The sequence below is a fragment of the Eucyclogobius newberryi genome, unplaced genomic scaffold, assembly GCF_026437365.1.
Source record: "Eucyclogobius newberryi isolate DKJ021-1_F unplaced genomic scaffold, fEucNew1.0.hap1 SCAF_12, whole genome shotgun sequence".
Lineage (NCBI taxonomy): Eukaryota > Metazoa > Chordata > Actinopteri > Gobiiformes > Gobiidae > Eucyclogobius > Eucyclogobius newberryi.
This window is the reverse complement of record NW_027315746.1, coordinates 36475198-36500457: the sequence shown is the minus strand read 5'-3', so window position 1 is coordinate 36500457 and position 25260 is coordinate 36475198. Positions and strand designations below refer to the sequence as shown.

The 25260-nt window shown below is 47.0% G+C and overlaps 1 protein-coding gene across 1 annotated transcript in view; it reads left to right on the top strand.

The window, feature by feature from the left end:
• lamc1 (laminin, gamma 1) overlaps positions 1 to 24866 on the top strand; it is a 142509-nt gene extending 117643 nt beyond the window's left edge. Inside the window, exons 13-28 of the mRNA XM_072441962.1 lie at positions 1169 to 1357; positions 7151 to 7396; positions 7705 to 7858; positions 7961 to 8103; positions 8176 to 8354; positions 8551 to 8707; positions 8836 to 9041; positions 9187 to 9266; positions 9340 to 9477; positions 9544 to 9688; positions 9833 to 9982; positions 10341 to 10455; positions 14999 to 15198; positions 15462 to 15620; positions 20050 to 20149; positions 21913 to 24866. Of these exons, the coding sequence (XP_072298063.1) occupies positions 1169 to 1357; positions 7151 to 7396; positions 7705 to 7858; positions 7961 to 8103; positions 8176 to 8354; positions 8551 to 8707; positions 8836 to 9041; positions 9187 to 9266; positions 9340 to 9477; positions 9544 to 9688; positions 9833 to 9982; positions 10341 to 10455; positions 14999 to 15198; positions 15462 to 15620; positions 20050 to 20149; positions 21913 to 22169 (2618 nt within the window). The 3' untranslated portion in view covers positions 22170 to 24866. The remainder of the gene's footprint in view (positions 1 to 1168; positions 1358 to 7150; positions 7397 to 7704; positions 7859 to 7960; positions 8104 to 8175; positions 8355 to 8550; positions 8708 to 8835; positions 9042 to 9186; positions 9267 to 9339; positions 9478 to 9543; positions 9689 to 9832; positions 9983 to 10340; positions 10456 to 14998; positions 15199 to 15461; positions 15621 to 20049; positions 20150 to 21912) is intronic.
• Positions 24867 to 25260: the final 394 nt, after the last annotated feature.

The following is a 25260-nucleotide window of genomic DNA, read 5'->3' as shown; positions in this document are numbered from 1 at the left end:
GAACCGGTTCTTCAGGAGGAGAACCGGTTCTTCAAGAGGAGAACCGGTTCTTCAGGAGGAGAACCGGTTCTTCAGGAGGAGAACCGGTTCTGTAGGAGGAGAACCGGTTCTTCAGGAGGAGAACCGGTTCTTCAGGAGGAGAACCGGTTCTTCAGGAGGAGAACCGGTTCTTCAGGAGGAGAACCGGTTCTTCAGGAGGAGAACCGGTTCTTCAGGAGGAGAACCGGTTCTTCAGGAGGAGAACCGGTTCTTCAGGAGGAGAACCGGTTCTTCAGGAGGAGAACCAGTTCTTCAGGAGGAGAACCAGTTCTTCAGGAGGAGAACCAGTTCTTCAAGAGGAGAACCAGTTCTTCAAGAGGAGAACCAGTTCTTCAGGAGGAGAACCAGTTCTTCAGGAGGAGAACCAGTTCTTCAGGAGGAGAACCAGTTCTTCAGGAGGAGAACCAGTTCTGTAGGAGGAGAACCAGTTCTTCAGGAGGAGAACCAGTTCTTCAGGAGGAGAACCGGTTCTTCAAGAGGAGAACCGGTTCTTCAGGAGGAGAACCGGTTCTTCAGGAGGAGAACCGGTTCTTCAGGAGGAGAACCGGTTCTTCAGGAGGAGAACCGGTTCTTCAGGAGGAGAACCGGTTCTTCAAGAGGAGAACCGGTTCTTCAAGAGGAGAACCGGTTCTTCAGGAGGAGAACCGGTTCTTCAGGAGGAGAACCGGTTCTTCAGGAGGAGAACCGGTTCTTCAAGAGGAGAACCAGTTCTTCAGGAGGAGAACCAGTTCTGTAGGAGGAGAACCAGTTCTTCCAGGCAGATGAAGAACATTTTGGCAGATGAAGAGTTCCATGGTCAGTGTGTCCACTGCGTCTTTCAAGTCTGAGATTTCCTTTATGCCTTTGGCTCTGTTCATCTGCTGCTTAAGTCCTCGTTAGATTGAATAACAGCGTCACAGGTGAGACAAGACGACATAAAATGAACTGTTGGCTCACACAAAGTCCCCATAGCAACCAGATCCTACACGCCGGGGGCCTCAAGGACTGCTCAGAGTCACTGTGGTAGTCTCAAATGTAAAGGTCAACTCAACAGCTTTGGCCAGTTGGTTGAGTGTTTTGAAGCGCTCAAAATGAAAGTGTAACAGGAATGATGAGCAGGAGGCTCCAGTGTGAAATGTGTTGTTTCCAGGAGCGTGCGAGTGTCAGCACAGCACCGCAGGCCTGAGCTGTGAGCGCTGTACAGATGGTTACTATGGAGATGCCACTGGAGGCTCTGCAACAGACTGTCAGCCCTGCCCCTGTCCCAGCGGGGCCAACTGTGCACTCATCCCCAAGACCAGAGAGGTGGTGTGCACCAACTGCCCTCCTGGCACCACAGGTCAGTAGAACAGTACTGACCATACTCATCACGGCTGGACCACCACGTTATGTACAGTTATGTACACAGTTATGTACACAGTTATGTACAGTTATGTACAGTTATGTACCGTTATGTACAGTTATGTACAGTTATGTACACAGTTATGTACAGTTATGTACAGTTATGTACACAGTTATGTACACAGTTATGTACAGTTATATACAGTTATGTACAGTTATGTACAGTTATGTACACAGTTATGTACAGTTATGTACAGTTATGTACACAGTTATGTACACAGTTATGTACACAGTTATGTACAGTTATGTACCGTTATGTACACAGTTATGTACAGTTATGTACAGTTATGTACACAGTTATGTACACAGTTATGTACAGTTATATACAGTTATGTACAGTTATGTACAGTTATGTACACAGTTATATACAGTTAGGTACAGTTATGTACACAGTTAGGTACAGTTATGTACACAGTTATGTACAGTTATATACAGTTATGTACAGTTATGTACAGTTATGTACACAGTTATGTACAGTTATGTACACAGTTATGTACAGTTATATACAGTTAGGTACAGTTATGTACACAGTTATGTACAGTTAGGTACACAGTTATGTACAGTTATATACAGTTATGTACAGTTATGTACAGTTATGTACACAGTTATGTACAGTTAGGTACACAGTTATGTACACAGTTATGTACAGTTATATACAGTTATGTACAGTTATGTACAGTTATGTACACAGTTATATACAGTTATTACACAGTTATGTACAGTTATGTACACAGTTATATACAGTTATTACACAGTTATGTACAGTTATGTACAGTTATATACAGTTATGTACAGTTATGTACACAGTTATATACAGTTATTACACAGTTATGTACAGTTATGTACAGTTATGTACAGTTATGTACACAGTTATGTACAGTTATGTACAGTTATGTACACAGTTATATACAGTTATGTACAGTTATGTACACAGTTAGGTACAGTTAGGTACAGTTATGTACACAGTTAGGTACACAGTTATATACAGTTATGTACAGTTATGTACACAGTTATATACAGTTATGTACAGTTATGTATACAGTTATGTACAGTTATGTACACAGTTATATACAGTTATGTACAGTTATGTACACAGTTATGTACAGTTAGGTACAGTTATGTACACAGTTAGGTACAGTTATGTACACAGTTATGTACACAGTTATATACAGTTATGTACACAGTTATATACAGTTATGTACACAGTTATGTACAGTTATGTACAGTTATGTACCGTTATGTACACAGTTATATACAGTTATGTACAGTTATGTACACAGTTATGTACAGTTAGGTACAGTTATGTACACAGTTATGTACAGTTATATACAGTTATGTACCGTTATGTACACAGTTATATACAGTTATGTACAGTTATGTACACAGTTATGTACAGTTAGGTACAGTTATGTACACAGTTAGGTACAGTTATGTACACAGTTATGTACACAGTTATATACAGTTATGTACAGTTATGTACACAGTTATATACAGTTATGTACCATTATGTACCGTTATGTACACAGTTATGTACACAGTTATATACAGTGATGTACAGTTATGTACACAGTTATGTACACAGTTATGTACACAGTTATGTACACAGTTATGTACACAGTTATGTACACAGTTATGTACACAGTTATGTACACAGTTATTACACAGTTATTACACAGTTATGTACAGTTATGTACCGTTATGTACACAGTTATTACACAGTTATGTACAGTTATGTACACAGTTATGTACAGTTAGGTACAGTTATGTACACAGTTATGTACAGTTATGTACACAGTTATGTACACAGTTATGTACCGTTATGTACACAGTTATATACAGTTATGTACAGTTATGTACACAGTTATATACAGTTATGTACACAGTTATGTACAGTTAGGTACAGTTATGTACACAGTTAGGTACAGTTATGTACCATTATGTACCGTTATGTACACAGTTATGTACACAGTTATATACAGTGATGTACAGTTATGTACACAGTTATATACAGTTATTACACAGTTATGTACAGTTATGTACAGTTATATACAGTTATGTACAGTTATGTACACAGTTATATACAGTTATTACACAGTTATGTACAGTTATGTACACAGTGATGTACACAGTGATGTACAGTGATGTACACAGTGATGTACAGTGATGTACACAGTGATGTACAGTGATGTACACAGTGATGTACACAGTGATGTACACAGTGATGTACACAGTGATGTACAGTGATGTACAGTGATGTACACAGTGATGTACACAGTGATGTACACAGTGATGTACACAGTGATGTACACAGTGATGTACAGTGATGTACACAGTGATGTACAGTGATGTACAGTGATGTACACAGTGATGTACACAGTGATGTACAGTGATGTACACAGTGATGTACAGTGATGTACAGTGATGTACACAGTGATGTACACAGTGATGTACACAGTGATGTACACAGTGATGTACAGTGATGTACACAGTGATGTACAGTGATGTACACAGTGATGTACACAGTGATGTACAGTGATGTACACAGTGATGTACAGTGATGTACACAGTGATGTACACAGTGATGTACAGTGATGTACACAGTGATGTACAGTGATGTACAGTGATGTACACAGTGATGTACAGTGATGTACAGTGATGTACACAGTGATGTACAGTGATGTACACAGTGATGTACACAGTGATGTACAGTGATGTACACAGTGATGTACACAGTGATGTACACAGTGATGTACAGTGATGTACACAGTGATGTACACAGTGATGTACACAGTGATGTACACAGTGATGTACAGTGATGTACACAGTGATGTACACAGTGATGTACACAGTGATGTACACAGTGATGTACAGTGATGTACACAGTGATGTACACAGTGATGTACACAGTGATGTACAGTGATGTACACAGTGATGTACTAAAACTCTACTTAGTGACAGGTTCCCATGTTTTTCGAATGATGACATTGTTTGGTAGGACAGAGTCTGTGGTAAACCTGTCCTCAGGTCACGTCTGCTCTTCAGGTTACGTCTGCTCTTCAGGGGCCCTCTGCTCTTCAGGGGCCCTCTGCTCTTCAGGGGCCACTAGGAAGAGAAATATGACCTTTTAAAAAAAAAAAATCTAGTACGTCTAATCTATCCTATGCACTTTCAGTAGAAGTACCAGTTGAAAAGTATAAATCATTATTTCACTCTAATTTTGAGAACTATTGGTGCCAAATGGTCTCAAAGAATAATGTGGATTCTTAGTGAAACTGAATAGATTTTTTTTCTAGTCATTTTCATTTGTATATTTTGCTCGTGGGATATCACATTAACCAGTGACAGTTGGTCGATAATAACCCCTAATTTCAACTAGATGACATTTTTTAGGTTGTATATAGGTTGTAGAGATAAAAGTGTGAAACCAAGATATTATAGCTGTCTGCTACCTCAAGTTACTTCAGGATTATTCTTCTGACGCTCTCTTCGGTTTGAAAACGTCATGAGCTTGTTTTTTTCTCTGCATAGGACTAAGTCTTGATGTCCAGCTTTAGTGAGCCCTTGTTGTCCCATACATGTGTGTACACTGTGATCTATATGACAAATAGTCACTGAACCATTGAACTGTCTGATTAGAACGTTTTGGTCAGAAGAGTGTGATCCACATGTCAAATGCCTTGGAGAGGTGAATAAACAGAGCAGCTTAAGGTTGAAGGCAATTGTAACGTCATTTAGCACTTTCAGTGTGGCTGTTACACTCCTTCTAAAGCAAAAAGTATTCAGAATATGATTCGAGTCTAATGTATATCTCCAGCTGTCACACCTGTGACCCTGGATGGCGCCCCAGAGGTCATATATTCCCCCGTCGTCCATCGCACCGTTCTCAGAATCTTCTCGCGAAACCACAAGGATTTGGAGTGACAGTGCGCCTCTGGCGGTCATCCGGGATTCATAGAACCGTAGTTACATACATAACTTTCGTTCTATTTCATCCCTACTGCCTGCCAGAGGGCGGTGCTGAAGCACTGAATGACATAATACCAGCTATGTCACGAAGGATCCCAAGCACACACCTCACTGAGAAGGACCCGGGGATTCCTGGAGAACCAAGAGGATGTGGAGTGGCCACATTGACGCTGTAGAACCTGGCGAAAGTGCCCGGCCCAGTCCAAGATGCAGCCTCGTATATAGTTCCCAACGGAACACCCTCATGGAGGCCCAGGAAGTGGAGACGCTGGTGCAATGAGCCCTCACGCCAGGCAGTGGGGGGAGTCCTGCCACACCGTAAGCACGGCGTATCACATCGACGACCTAATGTGAAAGACGCTGTCTGGATAGTGGACGGCCCCTCTTAGCACCACCGTAACATACTAACAGCTGGTCTGAGCGCCTTATATCTGCAGTTGCCGCAATATAGACCTACAATGCCCTCACTGGGCACAATGACAGGAGCCTGTCCCTGCCTTCTCCAACTGGAGGCTCATACCGAGCCAAAGTCAAAGGCCGGTTGCAATGAGCGCGGGACAACACCTTCGACAGAAACGTGGGATTCGGCCATAAGGTGACACCAGAGTCATCCGGGCTCCTTCTGAGACATGAGGGACTGACCGAAAGGGCATGTAACTCACTAACTCTTTTCGCAGAGACCATGGCCAACAAGAATGCAGTCTTCCCAGAAAGCCATTTAATGTCAAGGGTTCAAACAGAGGTTGACACAGGGACACTAAAAACCCTCACAGGTCCCTCATTGGAGCGCATGGTCTCCAAGGGCCGCAACCCACAAGCTCCATGTAGAAAAAGGAAAACCAACTTATCGCTCCCCACAATACAGTTGTTGACCAAACCATGATGACAAGATATGGTAGCAACATATACTTTCAGGGTCGACAGGGACCGGCCATCATCAAGGAGAGTTGGAGAAGCTCCAGGATAAGAGGCACCGAACAGGACACCGGGTCCTCACTGTGGGCAGAACACCACTGGGAAAACATCTTCCATCTGTTCTCATACTGCTGATGAGTAGAAGCAGCCCTGGCATTCAGAAGCGTTTGTTTAACCGCATCGGCGAGGCCAGTTAGCTGTGGCTCGAGTCTCAGGTGTGACTCATTTGGTTTTACTACTCATGCGAAGGGAACATTCAGTGCTACAGCACCGCCCCCTGGTGGTCACTATGATGAAATGGAACTCTGGCTTTTTCCAGGTAGTGATCCTCGTTTATCGCGGGGGTCACGTTCCAAAAAGAAACCGCAATAGGCGAAATCCGTGAAGTAGAAACCTTTATTTTTTTACAGTTATTATACAATGAAATACTCCATAAAACATTGAAGCTCACACACCGCTCTCACCAGCCTCTCAAACTTCAATTTGGCAAGTGGTTTTACGTACGTGTTCATATGAATCCATAACGTTATTGACACAGGTAGAGAAGACGCGGAGAGACTGTTTAGCCAATCAGAATGCAGAACACAATGCATGATGCAAATCCATGAAGCAGCAACAGCGTGAAAAGTGAACCACGTTATAGTGAGGATCATTGTACTTCAATACTAAGTACCTGGAAGTCAAGTAGTACATCATTTTACATTTTGTTCATGTTAACTGCAATATCACATTTAATATACATGTAAAGGTTTAATATACATTTAAATTACATTTAATTTTCTGTCTAATAGCAAATATTAAGAGTACAATGATAAAGTGTGGTCATTGATGAGCGTGGTGATGTTTGCAGGGAAACGCTGTGAGTTGTGTGATGATGGTTTCTTCGGCGACCCTCTGGGGCAGGAGGGTCCGGTGAGAGCCTGCCGCGCCTGCAAATGCAGCGACAATATTGACCCCAATGCTGTGGGAAACTGTCACCGTGAAACTGGGGAATGTCTCAAGTGCATCTACAACACGGCAGGATTCTTCTGCGACCGATGCCAAGATGGTTTCTATGGCAACGCCCTAGCCCCAAACCCTAGTGACAAATGCAAACGTGAGTACTACAAGCTGCTGTTGGTTCATATGAGAAAAGACTGAAATGTAAAGCTAAACTAAACATTACAAGAATCCTGTGCTTTTGGTGAAGGTCTAAACTTAAGGTTTAAGTTCTAAAAGAATGGACATACTTGTTAGAAGTCCTTTTTCCATGTCCAAAGATGTCACCAACAAAACTCTAATGTATAATTTGCCCAAATGAATGTAGACTCGATCATTTAAAACTGTTTTACATGACACAAAACAGAGACTGTGAAGCTGCCTGAATCTTCTGGCACTGACATATCTGACTGTGTTTCCTCTCAGCCTGTGCGTGCTCGCCATTCGGCACCGTGGACCAGCAGACCAGCTGCTCCCAGCTCATAGGCCAATGTCTGTGTTTGCCAAACGTGGCCGAGCGGGACTGCAGCGCCTGTGAGCCGGGCTTTTACAACCTGCACAGTGGTCAAGGCTGTGAACGGTCAGCTCACATTTCATCTAGATATTACATCAATCCTCCAGACAATGGCATTGCTCAATTGGCTTCTTTGAACTCATTCTTTCACATCTCTGCCCTCTTCAGCTGTATGTGTAATCCTATTGGTTCCACTAATGGTCAGTGTGACGTGGTCTCCGGTCAGTGCGAGTGTCAGCCTGGGGTCACCGGGCTGCAGTGCCAGCAGTGCGAAGTCAACTTCTTTGGCTTCAGTTCATCTGGATGCAAACGTAAGACACATGACACAGGGACAAAAATCCACAAATGTACAGATATATTCAGATCCACCCCTGTGTTTTCAGCATGTGACTGTGACCCAGAGGGCTCACTCTCTGGTCAGTGTAAGGAGGATGGCCGCTGTGAGTGTAAGCCTGGCTTTGTTGGGGCCCGATGTGACATGTGTGAAGAGAACTACTTCTACAACCGCTCTGCACCCGGCTGCCAGCAGTGCCCGTCCTGCTACAGCCTCGTCCGGGACAAGGTGAACGGAGCGCATGCTAGTTTGTTTGGAGCAATTGAACACAATGGACCATATGACTGGACATATGATATGAACGTGGAAGCTCGAGGCCTTCAAAGAGCAGAGAGCTCATTGTGTGGCCACTGCTGCAAGTGCTTCAGCAGCTGAGCCACTGACACCAAATGAGACTAACCCATGGTATATGTTGGATCTGCAGGTGAACCAGCAGAGGCAGAAGCTTCATGACGTCCAGACGCTTATTGATAACCTGAGCTCGGGTCAGGAAACGGTCAGCGACAAGGCTTTTGAAGAGCGCCTCAAAGAGGCTGAACGTGCCATTACAGAACTGTTGGAGGAGGCCCAGACCAGCAAAGGTACGACCCGACCTCACCTGACTCTCAGTTCTTTTTATTTGAATGTTTGAACATCACAAAAGGTGCAATATGACAAGTTCATCCAATAATTGTGAGATTGTAGTGAGAGGTCTTTTAAATGTTTTCAGAGGTGGACCGAGGCCTCCTGGATCGCCTGAATTCGATAAATATCACATTGACGACACAGTGGAGCCGGCTCCAGAACATCAGGAACACAGTGGATGAGACCGGCACACAGGCTGACAAAGCTCGAGCACGGGTCAGAGATGCTGAGAACCTCATTGACCGTGCACGCCAGGAACTGGACAAAGCCAAGGATGCCATCATCAAAGTGGTAAATGCAACAAAGCAATTCCTTTCATTCTTTGTCAAAATCACAATCAAATAAAGCCATAATAATCATAATAATCATAAAATGAGCAGAGAAAAACTGCAGAGGCTGATGTTGTGTACTGGGTAGTAATAGATGCTCTGTGCAGGACATTAAGCCCCCCAGTGGAGGAGGAGACCCCAATAACATGACTCTATTGGCTGAAGAAGCACGCACCTTGGCTGAAAAGTGAGAAACTAGCTCAAAAGTCAACCTGTGTTTATTATTGAACAGATCTTACATTGATTAATGACTTTCTTAGGCACAAAATGGCTGCCGATCAGATAGAGAAGATTGCTAAGGAAGCAAACGACACGTCAACCAAAGCCCACAACCTGCTGCTTAAAACACTGGATGGAGAAACCAAAACTAGTCAGGAGATTGACCAGCTCAACAAGAAGTACTGGCACACATCATTCACTTGAATTATAACTGCAGTACTGAAACTCTACTTTTATTTTGCAAGGTATAATGATGCCAAGGAAATGGCCAAAAACCTGGAGAAGCAAGCCACCAAGGTCCAGGCTGAGGCCGAGGAGGCCTCTGATCGGGCCCTGAGGATCTTTGCCAACCTGACCAGCCTGCCACCCTTTGACACCAAGGCCCTGGAGGCAAGTCCACCCTAGAAACCTGACATCCTGCCAAACGGCTGTGTTGACCTGTTCGAGAGATCGTATGATCCACAAGTTCATGACTGTATCCACAAACCCATCGCTTTAGTGAATTGTGCTGACGACGTTCTCACTGTGTTCAAGGATGAAGCGAGCAAGATAAAAAAAGAGGCATCTGACCTGGACAAACTGATCGATAAAACTGAGAAGGATTACAACGACCTTCGGGACGATCTGAGAGGAAAAGAGCAGGAAGTGCGCAAACTACTGGACAAGGGCAAGAGTGAGCAGCAGGTAAGCCCCGCCCGACCTGGCCCCGCCCAGCCTGGGTCAAACTTTGCTTGTATTCTGAATATTGTGAAAATAGTTTTTGGTACGTTTCTCTAGTTTCTCTTTATTTCTCTTTGTTGCTCTAGTTTTTTTTTAATTTGTGTCAAGTTGAATGAAATGGTGATGTAATGTAATAAGTGAATGGAACGGATCTTTTAGAATGAAATGTTTTCTTTGTATTTGACTGTATATTCTGGCTGCTTCACTGTATGTGTTTCAGGTTTATTGATTACTTAAATCCAGATACATATTGTGAGTTCCAGTGACTTCTGGAGCAGAGAGTGTGGTTTGTGTGGTCGTTTGAAGTGTGTCTCTTGTGCAGACGGCTGACCAGCTCCTCGCTCGTGCTGACGCAGCTAAAGCTCTGGCTGAAGAAGCAGCAAAAAAAGGCCAGTCCACCTTCAGAGAAGCAGAGAACATCTTGGATGACCTCAGAGGTAAATGACCTTTTTGAACTAGAATGAATGAAGGGGTGGAGTGACAGGGCCATTCCTGAAGACCTGAGTCTCCTCAGGAGGTAGAGCCCACAGTTTCCTCTGAGGGCCACAGTGAAAAACGAATCAAGCGATGTCTGTGGTGGCAGGAGACGATACTAATATATTGCTGTTTCCACAACATTTGGGTTCGTTTTGCCGCTTGTAGCATGTTAGCCCCAGGACTCAACCTGATCCTGCAGTGTCTCCCTCACGTAGCAGGTCATTAGTGGTGATCCTACGGTAGCAACAACCAGGCCAGATACAGCTCCACCCGCGCTCCGGATCTGCAGATCAGGAAGGAGAAAGAACTGAGATCTCTGATTGAAAGAGATGGTTACTGCCCTACAAGTGAGGCTGTGTCTCCTGGGCGTTGAGCTCCAGGTTGTTACCGCTGCACCAGGACACCAGCAGCTGCACCAGGACACCAGCAGCACCTGCACCAGGACATCAGCACCTGCACCAGGACATCAGCATCTGCACCAGGACATCAGCATCTGCACCAGGACATCAGCATCTGCACCAGGACATCAGCATCTGCACCAGGACAGCAGCTGCACCAGGACACCAGCTGCACCAGGACACCAGCAGCAGCTGCACCAGGACACCAGCAGCTACACCAGGACACCAGCAGCTGCGCCAGGACACCAGCAGCAGCTGCACCAGGACACCAGCAGCTGCACCAGGACACCAGCAGCAGCTGCACCAGGACACCAGCTGCACCAGGACACCAGCAGCAGCTGCACCAGGACACCAGCTGCACCAGGACACCAGCAGCAGCTGCACCAAGACACCAGCAGCTACACCAGGACACCAGCAGCTGCTGCACCAGGACACCAGCAGCAGCTGCACCAGGACACCAGCTGCACCAGGACACCAGCAGCAGCTGCACCAGGACACCAGCAGCTACACCAGGACACCAGCAGCTGCGCCAGGACACCAGCAGCAGCTGCACCAGGACACCAGCAGCTGCACCAGGACACCAGCAGCAGCTGCACCAGGACACCAGCTGCACCAGGACACCAGCAGCAGCTGCACCAGGACACCAGCAGCAGCTGCACCAGGACACCAGCTGCACCAGGACACCAGCAGCAGCTGCACCAAGACACCAGCAGCTACACCAGGACACCAGCAGCTGCTGCACCAGGACACCAGCAGCAGCTGCACCAGGACACCAGCTGCACCAGGACACCAGCAGCAGCTGCACCAGGACACCAGCAGCAGCTGCACCAGGACACCAGCAGCAGCTGCACCAGGACACCAGCTGCACCAGGACACCAGCAGCAGCTGCACCAGGACACCAGCTGCACCAGGACACCAGCAGCAGCTGCACCAGGACACCAGCAGCTACACCAGGACACCAGCAGCTGCTGCACCAGGACACCAGCAGCAGCTGCACCAGGACACCAGCTGCACCAGGACACCAGCAGCAGCTGCACCAGGACACCAGCAGCTGCTCTGAGATGAGCCTGATGAGGGCGGTGTCGTCATGGCGATGGCGATGAGGGCGGTGTCGTCATGGTGATGAGGGCGGTGTCGTCATGGCGATGAGGCCGGTGTCGTCATGGCGATGAGGGCGGTGTCGTCATGGCGATGAGGCCGGTGTCGTCATGGCGATGAGGGCGGTGTCGTCATGGCGATGAGGGCGGTGTCGTCATGGCGATGAGGGCGGTGTCGTCATGGCGATGAGGGCGGTGTCGTCATGGTGATGAGGGCGGTGTCGTCATGGCGATGAGGGCGGTGTCGTCATGGCGATGAGGGCGGTGTCGTCATGGCGATGAGGGCGGTGTCGTCCACAAACTAGTATGTGCTCTGTTTGGCCGGTCACCTGTAAAAAAAAAAAAAAAAGGTCTCATTTATACAGCGCTTTTCTCCCGTCAAGGCAAAGGCTTTACATCCAGTCACACAGACACACAGCAGTGTGCGCAGACACACAGCAGTGTGCGCAGACACACAGCAGTGTGCGCAGACACACAGCAGTGTGCGCAGACACACAGCAGTGTGCGCAGACACTGGGGGCGCGTCAGATTAAGCCAACCTGAGGCCCAGTGACCCACGGATTTAACGTGCTGGACCAGGAAACTGGTCCAAACCGCTGAATTTAGCTGCCACTCTCACACTCTGCATACTGGACCTGAGGGAGCGCACAATGGGAAGGGAACTGTGTCCCAGTGTTCTTAGTAACGGTGATACGGACATACTGTGGTGACAGGAAAAAAGGCCATCACAAAGAAATGGATGAAACAAACTGCACCAACGAGCAAGGACTGGACTGAGATAGGGACAGACATCAGACAAATGGCATTAAGACTGGTCCAAACAGGACTTGCGCCAAGGAATGTAAGATAAGATAAGATAATCCTTTATTGTCCCACATGGGGAAATTTCATTGTTGCAACGCAGGAAGATACAGAGGTAGATCCAGAGGAAAAGGACAGATCACTTATAGGAAGTTTCAAAAACACTCTAAATAGAAGAACTCTTATAAACAAAAACTCCTATAGACAAAACCTCTCATTTCCTAATAAGGAATGGAGGGGAAAAATAAATTAAGATAAATATAAAATATAATAAAAACAGCTTAGCGTAAGACAAGATAATACTAATAACAATAACAATGGCAAAATAAACACAATTTTCATCAGTTATATGCACATGAACATGACAGTATTTGTTGTAGAGTCTGACAGCAGCAGAAGGAAAGACTGAAACACAGCGAGGGTGGATCAGTCTCTCACTGAAGTGTCTCTCCAGAGCGGACAGTGTCCTGCAGGGGACAGAGTGTCCTGCAGGGGGCGACACTCATGGTCCAGCATAGATGTGAGTTTAGACAGGACCCTTCTGTCCCCCACCTCCTGCACCGAGTCCAGAGGACAGTCCAGGACGGAGCTTTGTCCAGCTTCTTCCTCTCCCTCTGTGATGACCACACCTACAGGAGCTGATGCACCATGTTTTGTGAGTCCAGTCCAGTTTGTGGTTCAGATGAACACCAGGTACTTGTATGAGTCACTCTCTCAATGTCCCGTCCCTGGATGTTCTCTGGTGAGGGGGGCGTGGCCCCGTGTTGAGTCCTGCTCCAGTCCTCTGTGCTCCGCGTCATCATTGTCGTCCGTGATGAGTCCGATGATGGCAGAGTCGTCAGAGAACTTCTGCAGGACACAGCTGTCCATGTCATGTCTGAAGTCTGCAGTGTAGAGGGTGAAGAGAAAGGGCGCGAGGACAGTGCCCTGGGGCGCCCCCACACTGCAGGTCCGAGTGTCAGACACACAGTCCCGGGCTCTCACAAACTGGGGTCGGTCTGTGAGGTAGTCCAGGATCCACTCTGCAGGTCATACTCCACACCAGCCGTCTCCAGCTTGTCCCTCAGGAGCTGATGGTGTTGAAGGCGCTAGAAAGATCGAAGAACAGGATCCTCACAGAGCTGCCAGGCTTTTCCAGGTGAGAGAGAGAGCGGTGCAGCAGGAGATGACGGCGTCCTCCACTCCGATGCCAGACCGATATGCAAACTGCAGCGGGTCCATGGCTGAGCTCACGGTGGAGCGGAGGTGGTCCAGGACCAGCCGCTCCAGTGTCTTCATCAGGACGTGAGAGCCACTGGCCTGAAGCTGTTGAGGTCTTTCGGGCGCGGTGTCTTAGGCACAGGTACCAGACAGGAGGTCTTCAGATTGATCAAACATCAAGAAGTGAGCATTTAAATCATTCACCCACTGTAGATCCCCCTCTGTCTGGGCAGGGGGGATTTTGAAGCCCGAGATGGTTTTCAGGCTCCTCCACACTCCCTGAATGTTCTTCTGCTGCAGCTGCTCCTCCATCCTCCTCTTGTAGCCGGCCTCAGCCTGCCTGATCTTCCTCCTCAGCTCCTTCTGCACAGTCCTCAGCTCCTCCTTGTTCCTTGACCTGAAGGCTCTCTTCTTCTCCTTCAGCAGAGCCTTCAGTTCACGGTTAATCCATGGCTTGTTGTTTGGAAAACACCGCACCGTCCGGGAGGGAACAATGTTCTCAAAACAGAAGTTGATGTAGTCCGTGTTGCACTCTGTGATGGTGTTGATGTCCTCCCCATGTGGGTCATAAAGCTCAGTCCAGACAGTGGTGCTGAAGCAGTCCCTCAGAGCCTCCTCGCTCTCAGCAGAGCACATCCTCACCTCACGGGACACCACAGGCTGCCTGCGCACGATGGGTTCATACACAGGCCTCAGATGTACAAGGTTGTGGTCCGAGCTGCTCAGAATGTGTTTCTTTTGTTGTTTAGTTGATGTCTATTTGTGTTTTGATTCAAAAATAAGTGAACAGTACAGATCTAGCTGAACTGTTTCCATTTTTTTCGAAGTATATATATTTCATCTTAAAATGCAATTTATAATAACAGATTAGAGAACATGGTGAGTAGGTGTACGTATGCTAACGTAGCACCTTCTGCTACATGAAGCAGACGACTGTGGTAAGTGTCTGGTATGTTAACGTAACATATGAACAGCCAAACTATGAAAAATATGGTATTTGCTTCCAGACTTTGATAAGAGGGTGAATGACAACAAGACTGCAGCTGAGGAGGCTTTGCAGAGGATTCCTGTGATCAACGCCACCATCAACGCTGCCAATGAGAAGACGCACCAGGCAGAAGCTGCTCTGGGTAATGCCGCCTCTGACGCCAAAGAGGCCACCCATAAGGCTGAGGAGGCCGAGAGGATCGCCAGCAATGTTCAGAAAGTATGTGTTCTTCATGTGAAAACTACAGCACTAAATACTGCATGTGGTGTCCTTCTACCACCCAGCAACATATCGAGTTTGACCTCCACAAGGGTTCACAGGTGTAAAATAGAACTATCATGGCTTGAAGTGCATGACAGGTTTATGGGTTTTTTGTCTGGAATGACTTTATTTGGTGGATAATACCTTTATCAGTCAAGTAGCAGCTGTGTACTGACACAGTTTGAGAATCACTGCTTCCTGTGCTGTAAACTTTGTGCCAGGGCTCAGCCAAGACCAAAGAGGAAGCAGAAATGGCGTTTGCAGAGACTCAGAAGCTGGACGTGGAGGTGACTGACATGATGGGGCAGCTGAGTGCAGCTGAGGAGGAGCTGAACAAGAAGAAAGCTGAAGCAGACAATGACATGATGATGGCTGCAATGGTATGCAAAAGATTATAATATATAAAGATGTTCATGTCGAGTTAATCCATATTCTAAGTATTGAGCAGTGTTTAGTCACCACATCAGAGCACAAGGCACAAGCCAGCTAAACCGTTTACCCTTTAAGTGAAGAAAATGTACTATTATTCTATGTGATGCAACATAAAACAATAATAGTATAAAATATAGCCACATACGGCAATGATCAGCCCTCGCCACGCCGCCCGGCAACGCAGGAGGAGGGGGCGGCAACGCAAGAGGAGGGGGCGGCAACGCAAGAGGAGGGGGCGGCAACGCAAGAGGAGGGGGCGGCAACGCAAGAGGAGGGGGCGGCAACGCAAGAGGAGGGGGCGGCAACGCAAGAGGAGGGGGCGGCAACGCAGGAGGAGGGGGCGGCAACGCAAGAGGAGGGGGCGCTAACCCAAGAGGAGGGGGCGGCAACGCAAGAGGAGGGGGCGGCAACGCGCTGCTGAATCCGAGACGCTGTCGCGTCTTCTTCCCTTTACTTCACTAATAAAGGGAAAAGTTTTCTCTACAAATAAACTTGCCTCAAAAGAAAAACTTGGAAAACAAATTTGAGGTTCATCTGGCCCTTGGAGTTTGTAAAAGTATAAAGTGTAATAGTGTGTTCAAACCGCCGCATCTAAAGTGTCCAGTTTGCATTCAAAGTCCATCGCCTCCGTTTTTGGACTTTGTAAAGTTAATAAAGCAAAGCCATGATCCAACATTAAACTTCATTTACACCAGAAAAGCACCACAGCACAACTCCTCCACTGAGCATGTGCAGACGCCTCGACTCCACTGAGCATGTGCAGACGCCTCGACTCCACTGAGCATGTGCAGACGCCTCGACTCCACTGAGCATGTGCAGACGCCTCGACTCCACTGAGCATGTGCAGACGCCTCGACTCCACTGAGCATGTGCAGACGCCTCGACTCCACTGAGCATGTGCAGACGCCTCGACTCCACTGAGCATGTGCAGACGCCTCGACTCCACTGAGCATGTGCAGACGCCTCGACTCCACTGAGCATGTGCAGCATGTGCAGACGCCTCGACTCCACTGAGCATGTGCAGACGCCTCGACTCCACTGAGCATGTGCAGACGCCTCGACTCCACTGAGCATGTGCAGACGCCTCGACTCCACTGAGCATGTGCAGACGCCTCGACTCCACTGAGCATGTGCAGACGCCTCGACTCCACTGAGCATGTGCAGACGCCTCGACTCCACTGAGCATGTGCAGACGCCTCGACTCCACTGAGCATGTGCAGACGCCTCGACTCCACTGAGCATGTGCAGACGCCTCGACTCCACTGAGCATGTGCAGACGCCTCGACTCCACTGAGCATGTGCAGACGCCTCGACTCCACTGAGCATGTGCAGACGCCTCGACTCCACTGAGCATGTGCAGACGCCTCGACTCCACTGAGCATGTGCAGACGCCTCGACTCCACTGAGCATGTGCAGACGCCTCGACTCCACTGAGCATGTGCAGACGCCTCGACTCCACTGAGCATGTGCGGACGCCTCGGACGCACGTCTGCTGCTGAGTGTATTTTACAGATGTGCAGGCGTCCAACTTCTGCGTCGGGCTTGAATTGACGCTGCGGCGTGAACTGGGCATAAGCATGTTCACATTTCAAAGATTCCCATTGGAATAAACATGGGAGGTTTCTGTCACGCCGTAACAATATGACATGGGTCTCTAAGTTGCTAAAATTGAATTTTGGGCCAAATTTATTAAAATTTGCCAAAACGAAATATTTTAATCTCCATATAAAATTAAATTTCGCTCTGTAGAGGGCGCTGTCTTGCCAAATTATTTTGTTTCACTTCAAGTAGGTTTAACAACTGACTCAGCCTCCTCTACCCCACTGTCTACATTTCTACCCCCCGTTACATCCCCATCATTTTCTCTCTCTCCTGTCTTGTACGTTCTGTCCTCCCCCCTTTTGTATATGTCCAGCGTCTTTGGGTCCCTGAAAAGCGCTATATAAAAGATTTATTATTATTATTATTCAGATATGACTCAATTCGGAATTTGTCTGCACAAACAGCAAATTTAATATTTGTGCAAATTTAGAAATTGTAGCTACAGTTTGCGCCTTCGCCGCAGAGACTGTGACAGATCTCAAAGTTATTTCAGCTTTTTAGAGCCAACGCCCTGGAAGGAGTTTGTACAAGTACAACATTTGGAAAAACTCTGTCATGCTTAGCAAATTTTGATCCAATATGGCCGACATTTGGTTGGGCAGACGGCGTTGCAGTGATATTTTTTACATCTCTAGTCACCATCTACCCCTGCACCAAATTTCATGATTCTATGATCCGATTTTTTTGGGGGGCCATTTCCTATCTAATTTTTTGTACATTTGAGGGCGCTGACGCGCCATTTTAATTAATTTTAGAAAATGTAGAATGTAGAGAGGCACGATTTTTAGAGGTGTGCACAATTATCGTCAATGTTCACTGGGTGAAAATGGGGGTGTGGTCCTGAGAAGAAAGAAGAAGATTCCGATGCAAATGTTTCCCATTTTTCAAATATCATAAACTATACATTTTCGGAAAGCGCTCGCTTTCCTACGTCATGTTGTGGGTCCCTGGTCACTGACGGCTCCGCCCACTCTGTTAATGGCCCTCTTTACAATATTAACGTAACATTTTTGCATTACATGTTTATATGCACCCATCGTACATGAGTTGGGGAACGTATTCATGAGCTACTTAGCGCAAACGAGCGCTTTACACGGGGATGACGACCGTGTTTAGTGCGCACTTTTGCACGGGCTTTGCACGTTTACAACGGTAATGTTCAAGTGTCCTACTGCTCATTAGTCTGCACGGGGCGTGCATGAGTGGAGGAGTGCGTTAGTGAGTTTTCTGAAGCGGGCGTCTGCACTTTTGGACCTTAGTTCCTTATGGAACTAAAAGGCCTCTCGCCAGCTTGTGGCACTCGAGTCTAAATATGATGAACAGTATTTGTGTATGTATTCTGAACAATGGTGCAAAACTAAAAAGCAAATAGAAAAAGTATTCCATCAAAGTTGCTTAACAAGTCCAGGCTTACTTTGGGTGTGACTCACATGAGCCTTAGAAAGGGATTCATCATTTGGCTCTGTTAAGGCTCTTTCTCCCAACTCCAACCCCCCCTGCTATGACCCCACTACTATGACCCCCCCTACTATGACCCCCCTGCTATGACCCCACTACTATGACCCCCCTGCTATGACCCCACTACTATGACCCCCCCCTACTATGACCCCCCTGCTATGACCCCACTACTATGACCCCCCCTACTATGACCCCCCTGCTATGACCCCACTACTATGACCCCACTACTATGGCCCCCCTGCTATGACCCCCCTGCTATGACCCCCCTGCTATGACCCCACTACTATGACCCCCCCTACTATGACCCCCCTGCTATGACCCCACTACTATGACCCCCCTGCTATGACCCCACTACTATGACCCCCCCCTACTATGACCCCCCTGCTATGACCCCACTACTATGACCCCCCCCTACTATGACCCCCCTGCTATGACCCCCCCTAATCCGACCCTGAATCAGGACAACAGTTCATCTTTCCACATCTTGTCCCGTGTCCTTGCCCTTGTGTAAAAGCTTCTCACTGCAGTGACCAAACTGATCAAAAAGATGGCGGTCACATGGTATTTTCAGAGGGGAGGAGCCTGTTGTAGATGGTTTTAGTGGGTAAACCAGAGCACCCGGAGAAAACCTACACAGGGAGAACAAGGACGCTCCACACAGAGGCTCCACGCCACCTGGGAGTCAAAGACCTCGCTCCACCTGGTGTATATGTAAAACATGTATAAAACATGTATAAAACATATACAGTACAAATCAAATGTTTGGACACACTGCAGAGTGAATGCAAAAGGGCCTAAAGAGCTCAGCATCTGGAACTCCTTCAAGACTGAAGAAGAGCATTTCAGGTGACGACTTCTGACCTCTTGAAGCTCATTAAGAGAATGACAAGTGTGTGTGAAAGATAAGATATTCCTGGTGTGTGTGTGTGTGTGTGAGAGAGTGTGTGTGTGTGTGTGTGTGTGTGTGTGTGAGAGTGTGTGTGTGTGTGAGAGAGTGTGTGTGTGTGTGTGTGTGTGTGTGTGTGTGTGAGAGAGTGTGTGTGTGTGTGTGTGTGTGAGAGTGTGTGTGTGTGTGTGCGTGTGCGTGTGCGTGTGCGTGTGCGTGTGCGTGCGCGTGCGCGAGTGCGAGTGCGAGTGCGACGGTAGTCTGAGCCGGTGTAGTCCAAAGTGATCCAGGTGTGTCCAGTTTCCTTTTCGGACACTTCTGAGTGGATTGAACCCAAAGTGGACATGGTGCTTCCTTGGTTCCTTATTTTCTTAGCGTTTTATAACGAGGTCAGATGATGGCCTCTATATGACCTTGTGTTTGTGTCTCAGGCATCAGATAACGCCAAGGAGGCCGAGGACAACGCACGTAAAGCCAAGAACGCCGTGAAAACGGTCCTGGGCACCATCGCTGCACTGCTGGATCAACTTGGTGAGTTTTATTTTGCGGATTACATTTATTCAATATCAAATGATTTTGCAGGATTCACACAAATGTTTATTCAACCAACTTAAGTTAGAAAATCAGACATTCAACAAAAGATTAACCAAACTTCACAGGAAATGATCAAATGAACTGTCCCAGAGCGCCCCCTTGTGTCGCACCTAAATGTGAGTCATATCTCCAGAACAACTATTGTGATGTCATCACTTTCATACATCTCACCTCTAGTTTCACTTTATAAACACCAACCTTGACCTGTAACAACAGAATTGGTCCCAGAGGACCTTGTCTCGGTCGTTCTCCACCTTTGGAGGTGTTTCCACTTTGTCCTTGGGGTCTCCAGCTCGTGCTCTGCACAGATGTTTCTTACACTATGTCAGCTCCTGGTGATGGAGCTCCATGTGTGCTGTCCCTGCAGCATCTGCACCTGCAGTTATGTGCGGGATGGTCTCAGGGGCCCCTTTGCACAGCCTACACCTTGGGTCTTGTCTCAGGGGCCCCTTTGCACAGCTTACACCTTGGGTCTTGTCTCAGGGCCCCTTTGCACAGCCTACACCTTGGGTCTTGTCTCAGGGGCCCCTTTGCACAGCCTACACCTTGGGTCTTGGTCTTAGGTCTTGTCTGGTGTGGTAGATCAGGGCCTCTGTCCTTCAGACCGGCTCTTTCTAGCCATTGGTAGGATTTTGTGATATCGGCCACTTCAGTTATGTTCTGGTGGTAAATCCCATGTGTCCTCCCCATGTAGGGGCGTGTCCTCCCCATGTAGGGGCGTGTCCTCCCCATGTAGGGGTGTGTCCTCCCCATGTAGGGGCGTATCCTCCCCATGTAGGGGCGTGTCCTCCCCATGTAGGGGCGTGTCCTTCCATGATGGTCCCTCCAGCACCTCATCGTCCTCTGTTCCTCATTGTCTGAGACATTCACTGAGCACGTCCTCTGTAGGAGCCTTGTCCTTGATGTACTTATGGATCTTGGACGTTTCGTCCTGGATAGTGGCTCTCACACTCACTAGTCCCCGCCTCCTTCCTTACGGCTAGTGTACAGTCTCAGGGTGCTAATGTCCAGTCTCGGGGTGCTAGTGTGCAGTCTCGGGGTGCTAGTGTGCAGTCTCGGGGTGCTAGTGTGCAGTCTCGGGGTGCTAGTGTCCAGTCTCAGGGTGCTAGTGTCTAGTCTCAGGGTGCTAGTGTCCAGTCTCAGGGTGCTAATGTCCAGTCTCGGGGTGCTAGTGTGCAGTCTCGGGGTGCTAGTGTGCAGTCTCGGGGTGCTAGTGTCCAGTCTCAGGGTGCTAGTGTCCAGTCTCAGGGTGCTAGTGTCCAGTCTCAGGGTGCTAGTGTCCAGTCTCAGGTGCTGGATTTTGCATGGAACCCTCCATGATCAGGAGCTTTTGTGTCATAACATCTGTGGTCTGTATCTCCTCCTTTGGCCAACTGATAATTCCTGCAGGGTCTGATCACTGACGGGGTGTGGCAGGGTCTGATCACTGACAGGGCGTGGCAGGGTCTGATCACTGGCAGGGCGTGGCAGGGTCTGATCACTGGCAGGGCGTGGCTATTGCCCGGGACTTGTTCTTACCATTGAGCTGTTATACAAATTTGAAAAAAATGAATGGACTGTTTAGCAGCACTGCTATAGAGAAAATCCTTCATTTGAACCCTGTGACTTATAATAAAAATAGTAACATGATTTAATAATTGTATTAACATATAAAGTGTTTTATTATAATTATTTATTGTAATATCCTGTGTGTTTTTCAGGAAACATTGACAAAGTGGATCTAAGCAAACTAAACCAGATTGATGAGTCTCTGAAGCGTGCTAAGGGCAAAATGGCCGACAGTGACCTGGACAGGAAGCTCACGGAGCTCAACGATGTGGCTCGGACACAAGAGGACATGATCACTGACTACGACCGCCAGATCCGCCAGATCCGCACCGACATCCTCAACCTGGAAGACATCAAGAGGACACTTCCAGACGGCTGCTTCAACACTCCCTCCATAGAGAAGCCATGAGCGTGGCCCCAAGGCCCCAAGGCTGGACTCTGCTCAAACTAACACACTCCACGCACCATGCAAGCCTTCTGCACGCTCTTCTGGCTTTAATACTACTAAAGATCTTGAAAGTAATTTGCCGTCTCCTCAAACACAAAAACACACAATGCACGATGTAACCGTGGTAACGTGTGTTCAGCTATTCTCGTCCTCTGCCTCTAAATCAATGAAGTTTAATGCAAGCTTAGCCGTTAGCACTGGTACCTCCCATTCTACGGAATTAAACTGGAACAGTTTATTCATTAACAATATTATTTAAAAAAATGAAAATAGTGTAATGTACTAATCAAGTATTTGTTTCTTAAAGCCTTTTCTTCATTAAGCAGTACATTTTGTGTTGTCCTCCAAAGAGTGTATATATTTTCCCTCTGACGTAGGACTTCCACATGCTTAGGTCATCCGCACATGTGACATGACACACACACATGTGACATGACACACACACATGACATGACACACACATGTGACATGACACACACATGTGACATGACACACACACATGACATGACACACACATGTGACATGACACACACATGTGACATGACACACACATGTGACATGACACACACATGTGACATGACACACACACATGTGACATGACACACACACATGTGACATGACACACACATGTGACATGACACACACATGTGACATGACACACACATGTGACATGACACACACACGTGACATGACACACACACGTGACATGACACACACACGTGACATGACACACATGTGACATGACACACACACGTGACATGACACACACACGTGACATGACACACACACGTGACATGACACACACACGTGACATGACACACACATGTGACATGACACACACACGTGACATGACACACACACGTGACATGACACACACACGTGACATGACACACACACGTGACATGACACACACACATGTGACATGACACACACATGTGACATGACACACACATGTGACATGACACACACATGTGACATGACACACACACATGTGACATGACACACACACATGTGACATGACACACACACGTGACATGACACACACACGTGACATGACACACACACGTGACATGACACACACACGTGACATGACACACACACGTGACATGACACACACACATGACATGACACACACATGTGACATGACACACACACATGTGACATGACACACATGTGACATGACACACACACGTGACATGACACACACACGTGACATGACACACACACGTGACATGACACACACACGTGACATGACACACACACGTGACATGACACACACATGTGACATGACACACACATGTGACATGACACACACATGTGACATGACACACACACGTGACATGACACACACACGTGACATGACACACACATGTGACATGACACACACACATGTGACATGACACACACATGTGACATGACACACACACATGTGACATGACACACACACATGTGACATGACACACACACATGTGACATGACACACACACGTGACATGACACACACATGTGACATGACACACACATGTGACATGACACACACACATGTGACATGACACACACACGTGTGTTTTCAATTATTTAGTTTGAAACTTCAAAATCTGAGCTTGAAGAAGAAATACTGAATTAAAGTACAATTAGTAAACCTGCTGCCACTAAATCTATCTTCAAGAACTGACCGTGCCACACCCAGAACTGACCGTGCCACACCCAGAACTGACCGTGCCACACCCAGAACTGACCGTGCCACACCCAGAACTGACCGTGCCACACCCAGAACTGACCGTGCCACACCCAGAACTGACCGTGCCACACCCAGAACTGACCGTGCCACACCCAGAACTGACCGTGCCACACCCAGAACTGACCGTGCCACACCCAGAACTGACCGTGCCACCCCTGACCGGAGCTTCAGCCAAACGCTATGCAACTTTGTACATTTTCCTAGCAAAATCGAACTGATACACTGGTGCTATTAATTATTATTGCAATAGTTTTTTTTGTGTGAAAGTTTTTTTATACTGTGATCAGACTATAATTGTGTAAATATACGCTTAAATAAGGATGGCTAATTACTTTGTATTCCCCAATCATCTTAAGCCATGTTCAGATTATGTATTTAATGCAGTGAAAGTTAAATCCCAGGTTTCAAACGAGGCACCAAACGGTTCTAACGATCATATTTACAGACATGAAGTTCTTCCATCGTCGTGCAGTGTATTCACGCTCAGTCTATAGTGTGTATCTGTGAGAGAAGTGCTCATCCTCAAACAGACTCTCTTGAACTGGCTTTTCATTTTATGTGCTGATTGTATGTTTATGGTATGTACTATATAATATGCTGCTGTGTACACAGATGGCACAGTGTATTTGTCTTTCTTTTTGGAGTGTGTGAGGGATGGGATCACTATGTAGTGTAATTATCACTGGATTATAAGTTCTATTGCGGTCTGCTAAAGTAGGTAACCACTTGTTTCTAATGTTTTCATGCAATTTGAATGAGCTTCACTGTGTTCTCACGTCTTTTACTCTGATGTATTTCTATTGTTTGTGTGTTCAAGTCAAAAGTTAAGACAAAAATCTGGACATTGTCTAAGACTTTGAGCCAAGTCCATTATGGCGTCTCTATTTTTAATAAAAAATGCTCAAGAGCTATCACAAATATTGCTTGCCTTTTATTCATAAATTATTATTTTCCAACAGTTGAGGGAACTCATGAGTACCAGCTGTACTACAAACTGTCCCTGCTGATGGCAGAGGGGCCAGTGGTGCAGAGGGGCCCAGGGATTCGTGGCCCATATTAATGTATTATTAGCCTAATTATTGTAATGGATCTACCCCTTGAAAAAAATAAGTTATAATCGGACGTATATTAGCTCTTTACAGTGGGTGGGTGCTTATCACCCACCTATTTGGCCCTGTGCACAATGGTTGGACCCAAATGGCATTGCTTATTAAAAGAGGATCTTATGTTCCACATGTGAGTGTGATGCATCATGGGAAAGCTTAGGCCTTCTGCAGATGTGCACATGTCACACTGTCAGGGCTTCAGAACT